The sequence below is a fragment of the Trichechus manatus genome, unplaced genomic scaffold (genome assembly GCF_000243295.1).
Source record: "Trichechus manatus latirostris isolate Lorelei unplaced genomic scaffold, TriManLat1.0 scaffold00135, whole genome shotgun sequence".
In the NCBI taxonomy this organism is placed as follows: Eukaryota; Metazoa; Chordata; class Mammalia; order Sirenia; family Trichechidae; genus Trichechus; species Trichechus manatus.
Window position 1 is genome coordinate 2,587,069 of NW_004444071.1, and position 15,884 is coordinate 2,602,952.

The following is a 15,884-nucleotide window of genomic DNA, read 5'->3' on the forward strand; positions in this document are numbered from 1 at the left end:
TTTCAGCAATTAGAATATTAGTTTGGAATCCTTCACTTCTTGCTTTGCCAGGAGCTTCACAAAACAGTGTGCCAACTAGGCTATAAACTTAGCCTGAGGACTATAATCTGAGAGTGAACCGGTAATATCACCCCAGCCAGCTCTCAGATGTCTCAGGTTTTAAGAACCCCAGATATGCATATTACCACTTAGTGGGCCAACACTTTGCCTGATTTTAATCTCTACAAATACTAATGTTAAATCAATTAATAAAGAAAGATAAAAAACCACTCTACCTCCTTAAATTCCTGGGACTTGAAATTTGCAAAGGCCCATCCTATGGATGTCCTGGAAGGAAAAATCTGCAGGGTTTTTAGACAGTACAGTCCTTGAAAATGCAGCCAAGGAGATTATTACTTCACTGGACTGTCTGCTAACAAAGTTACACTATCTACAAAAGATTATATCGGGATCAAAATCACAAATTAACTCCTTTCATTAATGCTACCACTAACTTCTAATTTTATGACAGGGAAGTGTGTGTATGTACGTATACAGTGGGAAGAGGTGATCAAAAAGATATATATATATATATCTCAACTTTTTATTTATATAACTTCTAAATATTACTGTGGATATCATTAATTTTGTTACCAGAAAAAGTTACTTTCAAAGTAAAATGTATGCATGTCCACTGAAGAAAACTGGTAAGCAAAGACAAAAATATAACACCACACAGAGATAACCACTATTATTTCAAAAATATGTGAAAACATATACATTCATATGAATATATACAAACATACACACGTCTTTTAACAAAAACAGAACCCTACAGTCCTATTTTATAGCTTGTTCTTCTCATTCAATAATAAATCAGGAACACCTTGCTATTTCAATACCTATCTGAACTATTTTTAATAGGTACGTATTATTCTTTCATGTGGATATGCCATAATTGATTTAACAAATCTAATGACAGTCATTTAGGCTGTTGCCATTTTTTTTCTATCACTTGTGTATATGTGTGTGAATTTTTGCACACTTGTCAGATTATTTTGCAAAGGGTACTTTTTTTTAAGCTTCTCTCCAGCTAAATAAAACCAATTTAATGAGAGTTCCCATCTCCACACATCGTGTTGATGTAGTTGCTTTTAATCTTTGCCATTCTGATGAAAAAAGTATTTAATTTTAATTTGCCATTTTTTATCACTACGGAAGTGAATGCATTGGAGGTTCACTTCTTTAATGAACACCCCAGTCACAAGCTATCCCAATACTTTAACTACAGATGCTAGTCTTTTCTTACTTATTGAAAGAGTATCTTAATAAGAATAATCACCATTGTTCTGTGATATACATAATTTTTGCAGTTTTTTGTTTTCCTTTTAATTGTTTATTGCTAGATAAAACTTTATTAAGTCAAATCTACAATATTTTTATTTATACTTTCTGCCTTAGTGTTATGCTTGGAAATCCTTTCCTATCCCAATGTTATATTTTCTTCAGGTACTTTGAACATTTTTTTTTTTTCCTTATTCTCTCTCTCCAAGGTGTGAGGCAGAAATCTAATTTCAGTTCTCCCACCATACGGGTTGCCAATTGTACCAACATCAATTTCTTGTAATTTGAAAAAACAACTTTATGATAGATGTAAACTTTTATATATACCTGAATGCTTCCGGATTTTTGTTTCATTTATCCAGCTATTTATACCCATATCACATTATTTTAACTATCATATATCTACAGAATAGTTTGATAGTACCAGTGAAAGTATCCTTGCATTTCTGTCTTTCTTGATTATTTGAACTTCAACTCCAAAGAGGAACTTAAGACTCATTATGAAGTTCTAAAACCAGTATCTCAACTGACGCTACATTAAACTTACAGATTGCTTTGAAGAAAACCAGTATTTTTACAACATGGTCTTCCACTGCAGGACTATGGCATGCCCTCCATTCATGTACATCACCTTCTTTGCCTGTCAGCTATGTTTTATAGTTTTCTTCCTATTGGTCCTACATTTGTTTGTTAAGTTTCAAGATATTTTAAATCTTCTGTAGTGAATATATTTTTTTCCCCATTGCATTTTCTAATTAATTATTCCTGGTATTTACGAAGGCTATTAATTTTGGTATGTTTATTTTCTAACTATCTACTTTAATGAGCAAGTTCTCGTAGTTTATTTACTTATTATCTTTCCCACAATTATGGAGTTTACTAGGGAAGTAACAGGTTACAGTCCAGGTTCAGGAACAATCAGGACACATTTCTTCCATCAGGACAGCCTCTTCTCAGCCGCGCCCACAGGCACGTCTCTCTCTGGCCCCTCAGCCTCTGCCCTGCTCTAGCAGGTAAAGTTCTCATAGTTTCTTAGCTGATTCTCTTGAATTTTCTGTTAATATTTTCAGCATTAATGTTAATATTAATAGCATCTCATAGCTCCCAGACGTTTTTGGTTCTTAACATGAGCCTGACACTCTGCAAGGCACTTTACTGACATTCTCACACTGAATCCTTACGAGAACCCTATGAGGCAGCTATTGACATCCTTCCAGAGGAGGAAACTGTCCTGGAGATTATGTCACTTGCCCAATAGCACAAAACAAACAAGTAAGTGGGAGTTAAATGCTAATATGGTATTTGACACAGACATTTTGGCATATTCTAAAAATCCGAGCAAATGTTTAACTATTTACTGTTATCAAGAAACACAGCCAAAAGACATCCTCACCCATCTTGGATAACAGATCGTTAGGGCTGTATGCTGTGAACATCAATTAGTTGTTTTTTTTTTTTAACGCTATGAGAGGAGCATTTCAAAAGCATCTTTTTTTTAGATAAGTGTCATGGGTATTTACCTCAAAAGAGTAAGCTATTGGATTCCTAACTGTCCTCCTTTACAATATGTATACCTCTTAATTTTTGTTTCCTCATCCACTGCATTGGTTAGAACTCAAAGAATCCAAGTCTTTGTTTACTCCACAAGCTACAGGCAATGAAAAAGAAACCACTAGACCAAGGAGATTTTCAGCATTTTAAATTAAAAACCATCAACCTCAAACAGATCCTCAACAGACTCCTGTCTCCTGTCCTCCTCTCTCAGGCCCTCTTCTCACTGATCAAACTCTTCCTAGTTAATCTCATCTAATTCCACGGTGTTGGTGTTTCCAGCTTGGATCTCTTTTCTGAACTTTGCACCTGTACAACCAATTGACTATCATACAAGCCCATCTGTTGTCTCACAGATTCTCAAGCTCAACAAGGCCAAAACTGAAGTCATCCCCCTGCCTCTTTCTTGCCCCCATCCTCAGTGGGAAACACCAGATCTCAGGTGATCACTCTCAACTCTTCTTCCCTCTCTCCTAACACTAAAGATCAGTTATCAAGTCCTACTGATTCTATCTCATAAATGTTTCCCAAATACGTCTTTCTCCATCACCACTGTCATTTCTCTCATGGATTACTACAGAAATCTCCCAATTTCCTCATCTCCATACTTGACCCTCTCAGAGCATTTCTCCACATCGCAACCTTCACACATGCTGTTCTCTCTTCCCTCACCAGCCTCCCTCCCTACTCACACTTCAGGTATCCATAAAATGTCATTTTGTCTATAACTACCCTAGACTGGGTTTTTCACTGCTGTGTGTTCCCAGGGCAACATTTAATTTCCCTAACAAAGCACTTAACATTTCCTGTAAAGTGGGGACTCTTTGTTAACCAATCTTACCCACACCAGTACAATGCCTGTGACACACAAGAACGTGCAAGGTTCATAATTCACTCAATGACTGAATCATAAGGATGCTAGGTAATACTGATAGACATTGCAGCCTCCTTGTCTTTTTCCCAGCTTGTATGCAAAGACCTCTAAGGTTTCAACACTAAATATGGCTGTTCTTGAAATAGTTTCCAACATGTTCATCATGAGATACTGTTCTTCATCATGTTACAGAAATCTGCTCGTGTTCCTAGTTTACTAATGTTTTTACTCATAAATGAATGCTGGGATTTATTAAATACCTATTAGGCAGCTACTGAGATAACACTAGACTTTGATATAAACAATTACAGTTACTTTAACACTCTACTGAAAACAACTGCTAGTAGTCTAATTAGTATTTTTATATCCATATTCATAAGGGAGATTGTTTTGTAGTTTTCTTTTCCTTGGTTCGGTTTTCATCTGAGTTTTCCTGGTATTACATCATGGGTTGAGAGGTTACCCTTCCATCTTCCTCAGTGTTACAGAACAGTTTAAAACTTTTGAGGAGGTGGTTCAAGTTAAACTTTTTCAATTTCTTCCATGGTTACTGGCCTATTAAAATGCTCTGCTTCTTGTATAAAGCTTACAATTTTTGTTTTCCTAGAAATCAACTCATCTAATCAAAGTTTTTAAATTTTTTAAATCAAGTATCTGTACTTATATCAACAGTTTATCATTTTAAAATCTTCATTCCTGTAATGATACATTCTTTCTTATACCTAATGAAATGTTTTCCTATTCTTGATTAGATTTGCCACTTTTTATCTCGTATTGACCTTTTCAAAGAACCAAGCCTTGCATTTATTTACAAATACTGTTATATTGCTATAGTTCTGATTTCTATTTCATTCATCTCTTTTACCTTTCAATCCCTTTTTTCTGCTTTTCTTACACTCTACTGATTTCTAGAGCCAATGCTCAGGTAATAATTATATACGTATTGGTGTTTGTTAGGTGTCGTGAAGTCGATTCGGACTCATAGTCACTCCATGTGACAGAGAAGAACCACCCCATAGAGTTTCCCAGGGTTTAATCTTTATGGAAGGAGCCCTGGTGGCACAGTGGTTACCTGCTTGGTTGCTAACCAGAGAGGTGGGCAGTTTGAACTCACCAGCTGCTCTGCAGGAGAAAGATGTGACAATTGCTTCCGTAAAGATTATAGCCTTGGAAACCCTAAGAGGCAGTTCTACTATAGGGTTGCTATGAGACTATTCCGGCAACAGGTTTGGTTTTGTTTTGGAAGCTTTATGGGAGCAGATCACCAGGCCTTTTCTCCCACGGAGCCGCTGGGTGGGTTCGAACCACCAACCTTTTGGTTAGCAGCCAAGCGCTTAACCACTTGTCATGGTTTGAATTATGTCCCCCAAAAATGTGTCTATCAGTTTGGCTAGGCCATGAGTCCTGGTACTGTGTGATTTTCCTGTATGTTGTAAACCTGTCACTATGTTAATGAGGGAGGATGGGTGGCAGTTGTGTTAGTAAGGCAGGACCTGATCTATAAGACTGGATTGTGTCCTGAGGCAATGTCTTGAGATATGAAAGACAGAAGTAAGCAGAGAGACAGGGCGACCTGATACCATCAAGAAGGCAGTGCAGGGAGCAGAGCGCATCCTTTGGACTGGGGTTCCTGCGCAGAGAATCTCCTAGTCCAGGGGGACACCAAAGAGAAGAAGGCTGACAGAAGAAGCCTTCCCCTGGATCTGACACCCTGAATTTGGACTTTTAGCCTACTTTAACTGTGAGGAAATAAATTTCTCTTCATTAAAACCATCCACTTGTGGTATTTCTGTTATGGCAGCACTAGATGACTAAGACACCACTGCACCAACAGGGCTCCTAATTTTATATATACATAAATATAATTTATTTAGCATTTACTTTGGGCCCAGTTCTAAGTGTTTTACATGTATTATCTCAATGACCCTACATAACTGTCCTTATTTTACAGACAAAGACACTGATGTTTAGAAAGGTTAGATAACTTTGCCAAATAACAAAGTTGGGAAAATAGTAACTGATCCTAAATCTTTTAGACTCTAGAGTGTTGCTCTTGTTGTTAGATTCCATCAAGTCAGTTCTGACTCAGAGCAACCCTATGTATGGCAGAACAAAACTGCCTGGTCCTGCACCATCCTCACAATTCATTATGTAAGACCATGAATTTTACTTCTGGATATAGAATTGTTCACATCCTATAAATTTTGGTGTATAGTAATCTCTCTGTCATTTTTCTAAATAGTGCAATTGCAATTTTGTTTTCTTCTGGAACAAGTAAATTTAAGAACATAATTATTTATTTCCTCTTTTTTTTAATAACATGAATTATTATTGTATAGCTTTATAGCAGTGTAGTCAGAAAAAGTGGCCCATATGACTTCTGGTTTTGGGAAATTTGTCAAAAGTGTCCTCATACATGATCAATACATCTTAACGGTAAAAGTATTTAAGTCACTGGCTGTTTTAGCATTTGGATAAACTCTAGGCTACTATAAAGACTTGGCTGATACACAAACACAAAATCTGAATTCAAAGAGATAGTCCAACACAACTGGGATAGCCTATCACTTTTTTCAGTGCCAACTCCTTGCTTACCTTCCAGATCTCTTATACTCTTTTTTGTAGGGCCTTTCCAAAGATGGTGATCTTCGGCTGTCCCGATGCCTGTGTCTCTCCCGTTCCCGCTCTCTTAAAGGAATTAATACACAGAGCTGTTTTCAACAGAAAGACTCAAAAACGCCATCTCTTTTCACTGAATTAATCTTCTAAATAAATGGACTTCACCTCAGAATTTCTCAGGCACTATTCACCATGGACATTTTTATTCATCCTTAATTTATCAGAGGATAAAAGAGCTTTTCACTTCACAGAAGTTAACTTATTTGTATACTTTTTGCTATTTTCTTTAAAGAAAGAAGTCATATTTGATGCTAAGCAATAGAGGGAATTTTATCATAATCTTCTCTCAAAACCTTCCAAGCAGACAATCCTTGGTTATTTAATCTACAGAGAAAACTTTAAAGATTTCTACTGCCTAGTGATTTCTAGAAAACTTTCAATTTCACCCATCAAATCAATGCAAATTATCAAGCTTTCAAAGGAAAGATGAGTACAGGGTTGTATAATAAAAGGGCTCTGAATTTTTAGGCCCGAGTTGCAGCTCTAACATTACTAACCTGCCATGCAACCACAGACATAGATTTAAACTACTTTTAAATGCTGTCTTCATCTGAAAAAAAAAACAAAAAACTCAAAATGGAGATGCTGGATTTACCCACTGTAAAAACAGAATGAAAGACTTTTAAAATGTTCCAATGCAAAAATGAAATTTAATAATAATGATAAAAACTTATGAGTCTATTTAGTAGGTACAAATAGTAAACAATCCAACTCCACTGTGTTTGAATCAGAACTACAAATCTAAGGAAATTTTAACCACCCAATCTTAGAATAAAAAAAAAAAAAAAAAAGTTATATTAGCCTGAGTCCAGGAAGAAAACTATAAAATGTCTGAACTTAAAAATATTCTCCAATCCAAAAGGAAACCTGGTGGCACATGGTTAAGCGCTTGGTTGCTAACCAAAAGGTCGGTGGCTAGAACCCATCAGCTAGCTGCTCCTCAGAGGAAAAGGCCTAATGATCTGCTCCTGTAAAGATTACAGCCTTAGAAACCCTATGGGGCAGTTCTACTCTGTCACATAGGGTTGCTATGAGTCGGAATCAACTCGAGGGCAATGGGTTTGGTTTTTAGGGTTTATTGTTTCATTTAACGAAGACTTCAGGGGATATTTTTGGGGTTTTCTGATTATGAGTTGGAATCGACCCGATGGCACGCAACAACACATAGTTAAATATACAAAAATGTAATAAACTGAAGTCAAAACTTACAAAACTGATAAGAGATCAGTGATTGCTTAGATGTTAAAACAAAGATTGTTTTCTTCACTTAAAAGATCTTCCCCCAAGAAAGATTTCCTTTGAATATATGCTTTTGATATATACGCAATCCTCAGGTAAATACCAGCTGCCTAAAATAAAGCAGCCAGAGCTCAAGATTTTATATTTTTTGACTGATATGGTTCTAAAATAATAGTTTACTTTTAGGCACTAAATTCCAATTATAGAAATTAGTGAAGAGTGCCACGTGTCAAAGATATAATGTAACTGGTAATGGCATAGCTGCTGAAAAGAATAATTGCCTGTTTGCAAATAAAAGCTCTAATTAAATAGTATTTCTAATTTTTGTTTGTTTTTTTAACATTTAGCCAATAGAATCTTGCATTTAAGAATAGCACTTATGATAGTGATTGCTATCTCTGAGTGATTATTAATTGTAAATACCAGTTTGGATATAAATCACTTGACAGTAGCGCTCTATGGATGAACTCATTTAAAACAAGAAAAACAATGTTTGGGCCACTTTTCTAAAGTCTCTTCCTTGTTTGCAATTAGGATATTCCTTAGGTCACATAATGGGATCTCTCCCCTGGCTGTGCTTTTTACCGTCAGCAGGACAGCTATGGGGATTACTGCACAGTAGCAATACCGGCTCTGTGAAGCCCCACTGCCCTCTCCCTTACTACATGCAAAAGAGCTTGCAGCCGTTTCTTTTCTCACTCCCTAGAGTAACTTCAATCTTTCATGAAAACAAATACATACATCCATCTCCCCACAAATCTTTTCTAGAAACTGCTGACCCTAAAACAATCTTGTAACTCCTATTCAACCCCATTTTGGGGGGGGAGAGAAAAAGGAAGAAGGTGGAGTTTGAAAAAGGGTAGACTCGTTTACTCCAAGAAGGGGAGAAGTAGCCAGAGAAAAGGCTACAGAATTTACATAAACTTAACACAATCTCTCATACAAATCTGTGATTTTTCTGTTTCTTTCCAATATACTTCTAGAAGTTATACTAGGACCTCATACATCCCATGTTTATTTCACAGTACTATTCCACGTAAGACAGATGACTCTAACACCACCTAAGACCCAAAACGAAAACCAAACCAGCTGCTGTAAAGTCAATTCCAACTTAGGGCGACCTCTCGCATTTCAGAGAACTGCACTCCACAGGATTTTCAATGGCTGTGATCTTTCAGAGAAGGAGCCCTGGTGGCTTGTGGTGAAGTGCTCAGCTGCTAACCAAAAGGTCGGCAGTTCAAACCCACCAGCCGCGCTGCACGAGAAAGATGTGGCAGTGGGCTTCCACAAAGATTAAAACAGAAAAACCAAACCCGTTGCCATCGAGTTGATTCCGACTTAGAGCGACCCTGTAAGATTACAGCCTTGGAAACTCTATGGGGCAGTGCTATTCTGTCCTATAGGGTGGCTCTGAGTCGGAATCAACTCAATAGCACCTAACAACAATGTACAGGAAACATGTTTCCGTCTACAATCCACTGGGGCTTCAGAGAGAGACAACACATTTTCCTTCCAAATCTTCCAAGCACTGGTCACTCTCTTCAGGTCAGAAAGTGGCCAGCCACTACCATTTACTGGCAAAATGTTCAGTCAGAATGAAACCAGCAGAACCATCAGAAAAATGTGGAAACCAAAACGTGAACTGATTCCTATAATCCGTTATGGAGTAACGATAGGAGGTAAGACCAGCTCTCTACAAACTCATGGAATAAAGTGACCTGGTTTGGGGAGCCTGAAGAATTATGCCATAAAAGCTCCACAGGACAATGAAAGTAAACACACCATAAGAGAAAGAAAGAGAAGCACCATTACTAGTGTGACAACGAGAAAACCACAAATACTACACAAAGAGCTCCCAAAAGTACAAATAAATATTAGTGCAATTATCTGCCTAGACCAGTGGTTCTCAGCCTTTTGAAATAAGTCATTCCCACCTCTTTGAGAATCTACTACAGATTTCTTATAGAAATACATACACATAGAATTTTGCATATAATTTCAGAACATTCTAGAAGCCCATCTATAAATCACTTTAAGAAAGTCTGCTTGAAACCTTATTTCTCTTTTTACAGATGTTTGGTCTTTTGAGGGAGCCTTGGTGGTGCAGTGGTTAAAAAGCTCGGCTGTGAACCAAAAGGCCAGTAGTTCGAATGCATCTGCCACTCCATGGAAGAAAGATGTGGCAGTCGGCTTCTGTAAAGATTTACAGCTTTGGAAGCCCTATGGGGCAGTTCTACTCTGTCCTATAGGGTCACTATGAGTCAAACAGACTCAATGGCAGTGGGTTTGATTTCCTTTTTTGGTCTTTTAAAAACAGAAATGTAACCTGGAATGAAACAGTTCTAAATACACAACTTTCTTCAGTATGAAGATGTTTCAAATGCAACAAAATTAGATTAAAAGTTATTTTGAAACTATAAGTTTGATAATTTATAACTATTCTTATTTCATTTTACAAAGAAACTGCAAGATGGCAACAAGATACAATAAACTTCCATTTATCCTAAATGTTAAAAAGCAAGCTCTGCTTGTTACCTACTAGTTAGCTTAAATCCTGATTGATAACACATACAGATGACCAATTCCAAAAGAACTCAAACACTGTAACCTGGCATGACGATCATACGGAACATAATTAAATCTCTGATAACCCCCAAAGACACCATAATATTTTTCATGTCAAAGGATCATCATTAAGAACATCAACTGTATTATACAGAGTAACAGATTTATATTCACTAGGAAAAATCTACTGATAATTTTGGAAAGCTTTTCAAGAGCAGCTTTTTTGATATGCTTACTTATTTACTGGTTGTCTCTTCCTCTTTAAAACAGAGTACAAAGTATGCATTACTTTTTCTTTTATAAAACAAAATGCACTTCTGGACCTTTTGGGTTTGTGTGCCAATGAATGGACGTTGACTGTGTCTGGGCCTCTGCAGTTCATTAAAGAACTCCACCCATCCTTTTACCTGCTCCGCTCATAGCTTCGGTGGCGAGAGGGTGTTCTTCCTCGGTCGTAATCAGATCTGTAGCGGCTGTCTTGTCTTCTCCTGTCAGGACTGCGGCCTCGCTCCCGCCGATCCAGGGACCGATGCCTCTCGCCACGCCCGTGACTGTGATCGCGGTGCCTGTGATCGTCGTAGTGCTTGAGCCTTTCTGGAGACCTTCTCTCACTGGGGGTCTTTGTCAGTGGGTATGGAGGGAGATGCCTAAAATGAGGGCTATTGCTGTTACTAGCACTGGGGGGGAAAGAACTGGTGTTGTTCTGGAAACTATTGAAATTGGGAGGTGGGAAATTGTGATGCGAGTATCCTGGAGGGTACTGATAATTAACCTGCTGTGGCATGACTGGAGGGGGTGGGGGGTGAGGCATGGAAGGAGGGGGCATCATGAAGGGGAAAGTGCTTTGTCCGGGAGGTGCTCCAGGGACGGGGGGGTTATTGGGACAGGGCATCGGGGGTGGCATGGGAGGAAAGCAGGGAGGTACAGGGAAAGGGTGCCTCATTTGGTGGTTGGCGAAAGGGGGTCTGATCGGACAGGGGGGAATAGGGCCTTGTGCTGACGGAGGAATAGGTGGAGGGAAGGGTACAAAGTCTGGGCGTGGAGGCAGGAAATTGGGGGCTGGAGAGTTTGAGAAAGTGGTGGAAGGAGCACTTGGTGGCTCATATTGATATTGCACAGGAGGCTGCTGAGGGTGAAGCAGTCTCAGATTTTGCGGTCTGAAGGCTGGTGCTGAGGGTCTGGCTCCATGTCCTCCTCGCCCTCGGGGACACCCCCGTCCTGGGTGGAATGACATTCTATGGCTTTGTTGGAGGGAAGAAAAGGGGAAAAGTTAAAAAAAAAAAAAAAAAAACTCACTGTATAATCCCTGGCCATCCTGATGACCAACTGACAGACCCCTTAGTCAGGTTGCTGGAATATTCCACGATCTAACCCTGGGTTTAGGTGATATGTGAAATTCCTCATGACCAATATTCTTCCCCAGCCCACTGCCACGGTCAGCCCCTGGACTCTGTCATTCCTGAAAGCTGCTCCATCTCAAAAATCATGAATCCAGCATCCCACCTTTCAACTTGCTGTCACATTCTGCTCCAGTTCCCCATTACTGACCTCACTGTGTCATCCTGTCCACTCACCCCACGGTTTTAGTCACAAGAGCCTGGCCATACCCTAACCTTAGAAGAACCTGACTATTCATTTTCTGTATGCTGACCAGAAAGTGGTACTGTAGAAAAACACCCACTTGGACAGATTGGTGCCCCCATAACTTCATAGTCACTGAGTTCCACCTGGCCCTCAACCTGGAACACTTCTCTAGCCAGGTTACTCTCCTAACTATCCATCATAACTACCGCATACCTTCAGCATCCTTCTCAAGATCTCGTTCCCTCTTCACTTTCAACAAATAATCTTGCCTCCTGCCAAACTGCAAACACAAAAACCATCAGAAGATAACTCTCAAATTGCTGTACCAATTCTGCAAACCTGTTGTTGTTAGTTGCCGCCAACTAGATTCTGACTCATGGCGACCCCATGTGTGCAGAGTAGAACTGCTCCACAGGGTTTCTAAGGCTGTGATCTTTCAGAAACAGATTGCCAGCCTGTCTTCCAAGGCACCTCTAGGTGGGTTCAAACCACCAACCTTCCGGCTAGTAGTTGAGTGCTGAACCATTTACGTCACCCAGCATTCTGTCCACTTGATCCTTCTCTCTTGAGCACTCTTCCTTGACTTCCTGACACAATACCCTCCTGTGTCCTCTATCTCTCTGGCTGTTCCTCCTGGCAGTATCCTATGAAAGCTCCTCCGACTGATATGGGGCCTTCAAACATCTGGTACTCCTTAGGGGTCCAGCCTGGGCACTAAGCTCCCTCTCTCATCCAGCGTGATCCTACCCACCTGTGTTACTTCAATTACCACCCATCTGTCAGTAACTCCCAAAGTAACATCTCCAGCTGTCAACTTTTGAGCTCCAGATCCATGTTGCCAATTGCTACCAGACCCCTCTCCAATGTCTCACCAACTCCCAAATTCAACGTAACATATCCTGAAGGGAATGAATGACCTTTTCCTCCAAGACAACACTTGCTCCTTTTCTACTTTACCTATCTCAATAAATGACACCATGTTTCACCCAGGTCCTCAAGTCATAAACACTTGACAACTTTTCCTCCCTTACCTTCCTAATTATTTTTAAATTCCCATTCTTTCTCCTTCATAAACATTTCTTGAATTCATCCATTTCACACCACCATCTCTTATCTGGCTAATACAATAACATCTTTGCTGGCCTTTCCACAACCACCATAACCATCCCCACGGCCTTCGTTGGGTTCCCTGCTCTCAAGACACTCTGCTTCTTCTTGGCAGTTTCTACAATAATGTAATACACCAGATGATTACGTAATTCTATCTTTAAAATTGGGCTGCACCTCAGGACTACAAGTTCTGTCAGAGCAGGGCTCCAGGATGTCCCATTAACTGGTCTGGTTGGGTTCCTAGCCATGTACATGGCCAAATGTTGAAAGAATGAACACATTTCCCTCACTCTTCATAGATCTAAAGCCATTCAACCTGCTATGGCTCAGCTCCTGTGTTTGCTCCTCTCTGCATTCTTTCAAGCTACTGCCATTACTCACCATGTATTGCCTTGCATCATGTTGTACTGCCTGGATATTCACATCTTCCACACAGAACATAAGCTCTAAGGGACAAAAAGAATAAAATACACATAAGTGTTCTCCAAACAGCTACCACCATTCATCTGTCAGTTTGTTGTACTGTGGTGGCTTGTGTATTCCTGTGATGCTGGAAGCTATGCCACTAGTATTTCAAACACCAGCAGGGTCACCCATGGTGGACAAGTTTCAGTAGAGCTTCCAAATTAAGAAAGACTAGGAAGAAGGATCTGATGATCTACTTCTGAAAAAACTGGCCAGTAAAAACTTTATGAACAGCAGCGGAAGATTTTCTGATATAATTCCAGAAGATGAACCCCTCGGGTTGGAAGGTACTCAAAATATGACTGGGGAAGAGCTGCCACCTCAAAGTAGAATCCACTTTAATGACATGGACATGAGTCAAGCTTTTGGGACCTTCATTTGCTGATGTGACAACTCAAAATGAGAAGAAAAAGCTGCCAACATCCATTAATAATCAAAATGTGGAATTTATGAAGTATGAATCTAGGAAAACTGCAAGTCATCAAAAATTAAATGGAACACATAAACATTGCTATCCTAGGCATTCGTGAGCTGAAATGGACTGGTATTGGCCCTTCTGAGTTGGCCAATCATATGGTCTACGATCCTGGGAATGAAAACTTCAAGAGGAACGGTGTCTCATTTATCATCAAAGAGAACATTGCAAGATCTCTCCTAAAGTACAACGCTGTCAGTGATAGGATAATATCCATACGCCTACAAGGAACACCAGTTAATACAACACTTATTCAAATTTACACACCAACCACTAAGGCCGAAGATGAAGAAATTGAAGATTTTGACCAACTTCTGCAGTCTGAAATTGATCAAACGTGCAATACATTGATACATTGATAATTATTGGTGATTGGAATGCGAAAGCTGGACACAAAGAAGGACTGGTAGTTGGAAAACATAGCCTACGTGATAGAAATGACACAGGAGATCACACGATAGAATTTTGTCAGACCAACTTATTCATTGCAAATACCTTTTTGCAACAACATAAACAGCAACTATACACGTGGACCCTGCCGGATGGGATACACAGGAAACAAATCAACTACATCTGAGATGAGGGAAAAGCTCAATATCATCAGTCAGAACAAGGCGGAACACACCATCAATTGCTCATATACAAGTTCAAGTTGAAGCTGAAGAAAATTAAAACAAGTCCAGAAGAGCCAAAATATGACCTTGAGTATATCCCACCTGAATTTAGAGACCATTTCAAGAATAGATTTGACACACTGAACACTAACAACTAAAGACCAAACGAGTTGTGGGATGACAACAAGGACATCAAACATGAAAAAAACAGAAGGTTATAAGACAGGAAAGAAAGAAAAGACCAAAATGGATGTTAGAAGAGACTCTGAAACTTTCTTTTGAACATAGAGTAGCTAAAGCAAATGTAAGAAATGATGACATAAAAGAGCTGAACAGAAGATTTCAAAGGGCAGTTCAAGATGACAAAATAAGTATTATAATGAAATGTGCAAAGACCTGGAGTTAGAAAACCAAAAAGAAAGAACACGCTTGGCATTTCTCAAGCTGAAAGAACTGAAGAAAAAAGTCAAGCCTCAAGTTGCAATATTTAAGGATTCTAAGGGAAAAATAATGAACGATGCAGGAAGCATCAAAAGAAAACTGAAAGACTACAGAGTCACTGTACCAAAAAGAATTGGTTGATATTCAATCACTTCAGGAGGTAGCACATGATCAGGTACTGAAGGAAGAAGTCCAAGCTGCACTGAAGGCACTGGTGAAAAACAAGGATCCAGGAAGTGACAGAATATCAGTTGAGATGTTTCAGCAAACAGATGCAGCTCTGGAGGTGTAAACATTCTTCACTGTTGTTGCTGTTGTTGTAAGGTGCAGTCGAGTCGGTTCCGACTCACAGCAACCCTATGTACAACAGAACTAAACATTTCCTGATCCTTCGCTATCCTCACAATCATCGTTATGCTTGAGCCCATTATTACAGCCACTGTGTCCATCCATCTCGAGGGTCTTTCTCCTTTTCACTGATGCCCTACTTCAATGAGCATGATGTCCTTCTCCAGGAAGCTCATAAAAATAGTTTCAGATTTAGCTGTATCTATCACTGTGCTCAATGGCACCTAACAACATCACTGTGCAGAATAAATATTGTTATTAACTGTCATAGAGTCGGTTCTGACTCATGGTGACCCTACGTACAACAGAAAGAAACACTGCCGGTCCTGTGCCATCCTCACAATCACTGTTATGCTTGAGCCCACTGCAGGCACCAAATCATATGTTCAATGATTATTATTCAGTCCAATGCCCTCAAGATAAACCGGGACTCAGACAGCTAATCTTGCTACCACAGGCTACTTACCAACAACAGAATCGAATTCAAACTCCATGTTGGCACTTAAGGCCTCCACAATCTGGACCCATGATCTCCTTCCAGGTTTATCGTCCATTACTTCCCCAAAAAGCCCTTATCACCCCAGATTTTCCCACCTACCTAACATACCAAGTACTA

General features: G+C 39.4%; 1 protein-coding gene across 1 annotated transcript in view; it reads right to left on the reverse strand.

The window, feature by feature from the left end:
• The window catches only part of DROSHA (drosha ribonuclease III), a 153,334-nt gene that overhangs the window by 135,951 nt on the left and 1,499 nt on the right, over window positions 1-15,884 (reverse strand). The window contains exons 2-4 of the mRNA XM_004385219.2: window positions 13,307-13,371; window positions 10,639-11,472; window positions 6,344-6,436 (exon numbers count right to left, since the gene is read on the reverse strand). Coding sequence (XP_004385276.1) covers window positions 6,344-6,436; window positions 10,639-11,472; window positions 13,307-13,326 — 947 coding nt within the window. The 5' untranslated portion in view covers window positions 13,327-13,371. The remainder of the gene's footprint in view (window positions 1-6,343; window positions 6,437-10,638; window positions 11,473-13,306; window positions 13,372-15,884) is intronic.